Below are 6,000 nucleotides of genomic sequence, written 5' to 3'. Positions count from 1 at the left end.
GTAATCACTTGTTCATTTTACTGTAACTCTATATTTCTACTTTTATTTACCAAGATGTGTTTTTTTCTTAGTCTTTTTTTGCAATCATGTCACTGCTGAGCACCTTTCAAAGAACTATTTTTTAAAGTTATTTTATTATTTTTTTCAAAGAACCATATGTTCAAAACATGTTTATGATAAAAGCCGAGAGCTTGTGACACTGGAAGTTGACACACACATGAGAAGTGTGGCAGGAAATGTGATCTTAGACACTCGTGTTGACAAAGAATGTGATGAGCTGGGAACTTCCTCAGTGTTTCATCAGAAGTCTAGTAGCGTCGTGTGATTTGTCATATTTTAGATTTGTACCGACAGAAGCCGACATGAGGATTTCAACCTGTTACATCAATAAATTTTGAACATATCGACTAATTTAAAAAAATTTTGAACACATACAAAATCATTTGTATAGGATTCTAAACTGAGTCGGAAAAGGTGGAGCAATGTTGTGGTGTGTTTTGCTTCATTTTGTATTTTACCCCTCGGCCTGAAAGGCTATTGTCAAGTTTACTGGAAATCTTTTGAGCACAACAGCTCTAGAAGCAGGCCACGTAGGATTTTCTTAAGCCACACCATTGGTTTATTTACAAAGAAGGATCTCTTATCAGCCTCACATGCTGACAGCTTCACTGCATCTACTGACAATCTCTTTTGGGAATCTGGCAACCCTGATACAACTCATGTATAACCTGTAGCTATACCAGCATCACTGTGCACTCAGGTGCACGACATTCAAGGCTTTTCCCCAATCTGCAATCACTGAATTATCATCATGACGGTAACCCTTCTGCTGTCAGATTGCTGTAACTGTTCATATTTTCAGGCCAGGGCACAGGTTGATGGTTGCGGTAAAAGATGATCTGGCAACTCCTAAAGATCCTACTGTCGACAGGCTGAACGGTACCCCAGGCTTTTTTTCCTTATTTTCCCATTTTTTCTGTATATGGCTTACACGATCGCGATGCATGGAACAAAACAAAACAAACAGTGTTTTTTTATTTCACAGATTTCACAGACCACATCAACAAGTGGTTTCTGTTTCAATTTTGCCTCCAGTGTGACAGTAATCCCATGACACAGTGATTCACATCATGGGCCTGGGTTTGTTTTGGGGGAAGCACTGTGGTTTAGCAACAACAACAAAAAAAGACTATTAAAAATACTCTGTAATGATGTATTAAAAAGAAAAAACAACAACACATGAAGCTGTAAAAAGAAATAAATGACAGTGACGTTGTGCTATATGCTTGCAGCTATGTGTAAATGTAAATGGGACTGGAAACAGACTTCCTTCATGTTTGGATTCTTGAGCAAATCAAAGTCTGTGTGTGTGACGCAAACAGGAAAATGGACCTGGTGGGAGGGGTCTAGAGGGATACATCATTTAGGAGACAAATGCCTTTGTGTGACACATTCAGTGCGTCCCGCTGAGAAGACATCACAATGACTGGTGAGTTTTTTCATCCTCCTTTCATCAACTTAAATCTTTTTGGAAAAGTCTTTGTAATAATTTAATGCTTTCTTTTCTTTTTTTCTTTTTTGTCCTCAGAACCAAACGCATCATTGTCCTGGGAGGATTTTGGTGCCATTTACGATGCTCTGAACTTTAGCTATAATTACACAGACTTTTTACTTGACCCCGCCACCCAGCCCTGTAGCTTTCACACCATCTCAGATACTGTGATGATCGTTGTCAGTGTCTTTTATGTCCTCATTTTTGTGATGGCACTTCCCGGTAACGTGGTGGTGGGGCTGGTGATCAGCTTAAGCAAGCAACCTTTGACCCCTTCTGACCTCTACCTCCTCCACCTGGCGATCGCAGACCTCTTGCTCGCCATCACCCTCCCGTTCTGGGCCACCTCGGTTACTCGGGGCTGGGTATTTGGAGAAGCCATGTGCAAAATAGTCACTGTCCTCCAAGAGGTGAGCTTCTACTCAACCATTCTCTTCTTGACTTGCATCAGTGTGGACCGGTACACTGTGATTGTGCGCGCCATGGAGGTTCGTAGGACTAATCGACAGCTGGTCAGCTGGGGAGTTTGTGCCGCCGTCTGGATTGTCGGAGCGCTTCTGTCCCTCCCGGGCTTGTTCAGCTCCACTTTCACCTCTTACAACTCTAGTCACGTACTGTGCACTGAAAAATACGATCCCAGCACTGCTGATGAGTGGCGACTGGCCACCAGAATTCTCCGCCACACTTTGGGTTTTTTCATCCCCCTGGCCATCATGCTGCCCTGCTACGGAATCACCATCCATCGCCTCCTTCACATCCGTGGGGGGTTTCAACGCCAGCGAGCCATGAAAGTTATCATATTCGTGGTCCTCGCTTTCCTGCTTTGTTGGACGCCGTACCACCTAGTAGTGATAGTGGACACATTTTTCAGGGCAAAGATAGTAGAGTATCAGTGCCCAGCGAGGACAGCAGTGGACCAGGCCATGTTTGTCACCCAGAGTCTGGCCCTGCTTCACAGCTGTTTAAACCCAGTGCTGTACGCTTTCCTGGGAGAGAAATTCAGAAGGAGGCTACGGCAGTTAATGGCAAAGATAGGAATCATTGAAAGATCGTCAACATCAAGAAGCAGCAGATTTTCGCTGTCATCGGAGCTCACGCCTACAATCATGTGAGAACATCAGAGACACTTGAAACTACTCAGATCAGCTGATCAGGGAGATTTAATGTGGGGATTAAAGTGTGGAAAACTGCTAGTTTTGATAATCCTCATATTTGTACTGCAGCTAATATTTGTCAAAGAAAGACTTCAAAATATTTTTAAATAATTTGTGTAATAATATTATTAGTGTACATACTTTTTAAGACTTTAGATTCTATTTTATTATTATTTAACTTTGATTTGCTGCACACACTTTTTTGTTAAATTCGCCCCGTCATCTTCAATGACGATTCTGAAGAAAGAGAAAATAAAAAATGTCGCGTTTCAACACGACATCGCAGCATTACAACATTAACACTGAGCCCTTGCCAGTGAACTCTGAGTTGCAACAATTCGGCGGTAGATTGTGAAACATCAGTTCATCAATTACATAACATTGAGTTATTTTTATAGAAATGCATTTACATTTTTGTATCTGTATATGGTTGCCATCAACGTCTGTATATATGAGAAATGAATAAAACCATCCACTTTGCTCCTTTGTTTGTGATTGATATGACACCGCAGAGTCATTGGAGGTTTACGTGTTCATTGATCAGCTGAGACACCACAGTCAAATGATGGGAACCCCCCCCCCCCCCCCCCCTCCACAAGGTTCCCACCATTGGGTTAATGGTGTGAACTTTGCTTGTATAGGGGAGAAAAAGCAGAAGTTTTAATGACTGCAGCCACAGAAATGCAGCCATATTTGAGATCGGAGGAGCGATATCTACTCCCTCTTGATTACAAAATGATCAAAAACATCTAATTTACTTGATAACTGACAAGCATGTTGGTTCAATACTGGCACTGGCTGTTGGGTTTGCAGAAATAGCGCCAGTTTGGATGATCCACAGAAACTCCTATTTTGCCGGGAAGAACTTGCAGGTGTGCAACTAACCAACTGCTACTGCTGAACTTGTGTCTAACTTTAAATAGTTTTCACAAATCCAGGATGCAAAAGCTATGAAAGTGGATTTTCAAACTTTTTAATCTAACATTTACAGCCCAAAACGTTGCTTTCTTGGGTTTTGTGCTTTTCCTTTTTTCCTACCAGGTGTAAGAGGTTAATTAAAAGGTTCATGTTTTTCTCACTGCCCAGGTCTTACAAGCTTTGTCCTTTTTTACAACAAAACTGCTCCATGTATGTCAGGCTTTTTTGTTTTCATTGCAGCTGAAGTTTGCAGCTTCTTTCAGCATTCATGTATATTGTAAATCAGAATCAGAGACTTTATTAATCCCGGAGGAAAACTGAGTTGTCATAGCAGCAAATATATCTCAAACATCAGGCACTCGTATAAAATGAGTGTAAAACAGAGATATTGATAGATAAATATTAAGATAAAGAGATAAAGATAGAGATATAGGTATAAATATACATATAAATATAAATGGACAAGTACATGTGCAAAGCTAGCATGCTAGCACTAAATGTGTAGCAATACTGGGAGACCGCAGGTTTTTTGAGCTGTTTTGGGCACGGTTTGTGATAAAAGTACAATTATATACACGATTATACAACTTAAATTTGGGTTTGTTGATGGAAAGCCACTTCCAGATTCAGTTTTTGTGTCAGTTTTATAAGGTTTAACTTTATTTCCTTGTCTATAGAGTGTTGGACATCAGAGTCATAAGTCTCTCATGTTAAACTTTATTAAGTAAACCATTTGTTTGATAAACATCGAACATTAGTAAATAAAATAAAGAAACAAACAAAACAATAAATTCTTTAGGCCCCCTTTGTTTTACAAGAAAAATGTTCGCCCCCCCGCGCGTGCACGCGCGCACGCACACATCCTCCAACCACACACACCCATATTTTGCTCCATTGTGGTTTATTTCACAACTCAAACATTTAGTAAACAATTAACCAAATACAAGTAATCTGCAATAAATTACAGGTAGTAAGAAAATAAACTACTAACTCTTTTACGCTACGTCCACATTTACACGGCTATTTTTGAAAACGCAGCTGTTTCGTTCACACGTGAACAGCGTTTTGAATCACCGAAAACGGAGATCTTTTTAAAACTCCTTTTTTGCGTGTACATGTGAACAAGGAATACAGAGTTCGCCAGGCAACGTCAAAGGTATGTGCCCTTTTTCACGTCACGCTGTGCGCCACGTTTTTGTTTACATGAGATGAATTGCAGAATGGCAGATAGAAACAAAATACGTTTCTGTTAATCTGACTATCTTCAGGTTTTACAGCTTACATACAAACAGGCAGCTACTGTCCCTCCATTTACAAAGGCAGAGGCGTCACAGTGTGATTATGTTTGTGTAGTTGTTTTTTTCCCTGAGTAATAATATTCAACATTGCTATCAAATAAAAAAAAACGCCTCTCTGTGCAAAATGGGTTTAAAAACAAACAACTGTGGGATACTGTTTGTCTGTGATTTGAACCGGGGGACAAATCGTGGCAGGATCAGCCTGATGTTATTTGTATCCCGCTGTAACTTTACTGTATAAAGCGCTAACATCTCCAAAATGTCAGGAGTAGTCATTACAACAAGTGTTTGTGAACTAAAAATCAAGAATGTGGGATACTGTTGCCATGGCTCTGCGCCCCTCCCCCTCCCTAGGGGGCGGGCCCCACACTTTGGGAAGGTCTGCTTTAGGGCATGTCGACATTTCCCATTTCCAAGGCAAACTTACGATGCTGAAAATGCAACTTCAGGCTTGATAATTAGAGCTCGACTGATAAAGACTTTTTAAGATGCTGATATTAAATTGATATTTAAAAAGCCAATATCCTGGGAAATATCAGCTGATAGTTGTTAAGTCCATGATTCAGACACATCAATCATGAACAGATGTCTCCACCATTTGTTTCGTGTAGTTACTTGTTTCCACAGTGCGTGTCAGGTACTTCAAACATGTGTATTGCCAGCAGGGAAGTTCCAGAGGGCCCACTGGTGGGCAAACTTTGTACCATCAACACTTATAACACTCAATATCAGTCATAAATTACAGATGGCAAACTGAATGTAATGACTAATAGAAAAATAAGACCAGCCACTAAAGGATTTTTAAGAACAACACCGATAGAAGTATTTGGTGATTTAAAAAAACAGATATTCCGATAAACCCACAGATATTTTTTCTTTTGACCTAACATTTGTGACCGTAATAAATTGACTTGTTTAAGGTCTACCTTAACTAGATGTTACAAAGTCCTGTGCGTTGGAAGTGCCAACTGGAGGGCAAGCTATGCAACATTAACACTCACGTTAATATTTTTTTTAATATATGATCTATGGTTTCTGAAAACAATGTGCACAGTTTTGCTACGTTTTTTTTTTTTTT

At 40.1% G+C, this 6,000-nt stretch overlaps 1 protein-coding gene across 1 annotated transcript; it reads left to right on the top strand.

The window, feature by feature from the left end:
- The first annotated feature begins 460 nt into the window (after nucleotides 1-460).
- Nucleotides 461-2,770, top strand: LOC146616594 (C-X-C chemokine receptor type 2-like). The gene is made up of 2 exons (XM_085374166.1): nucleotides 461-1,489; nucleotides 1,589-2,770. Exons 1-2 carry the CDS (start codon nucleotides 1,483-1,485, stop codon nucleotides 2,662-2,664), a joined length of 1,083 nt encoding a protein of 360 aa, XP_085230292.1. The 5' UTR covers nucleotides 461-1,482; the 3' UTR covers nucleotides 2,665-2,770.
- The last annotated feature ends 3,230 nt before the right edge of the window (nucleotides 2,771-6,000 follow it).

Source organism: Diplotaxodon limnothrissa, linkage group LG16 (genome assembly GCF_057381915.1).
Source record: "Diplotaxodon limnothrissa isolate DT_005_m linkage group LG16, D_limnothrissa_male_GT1.1, whole genome shotgun sequence".
In the NCBI taxonomy this organism is placed as follows: Eukaryota; Metazoa; Chordata; class Actinopteri; order Cichliformes; family Cichlidae; genus Diplotaxodon; species Diplotaxodon limnothrissa.
Note: the sequence above shows the minus strand (reverse complement) of the source record. Positions and strands in the feature narration are given on the sequence as shown.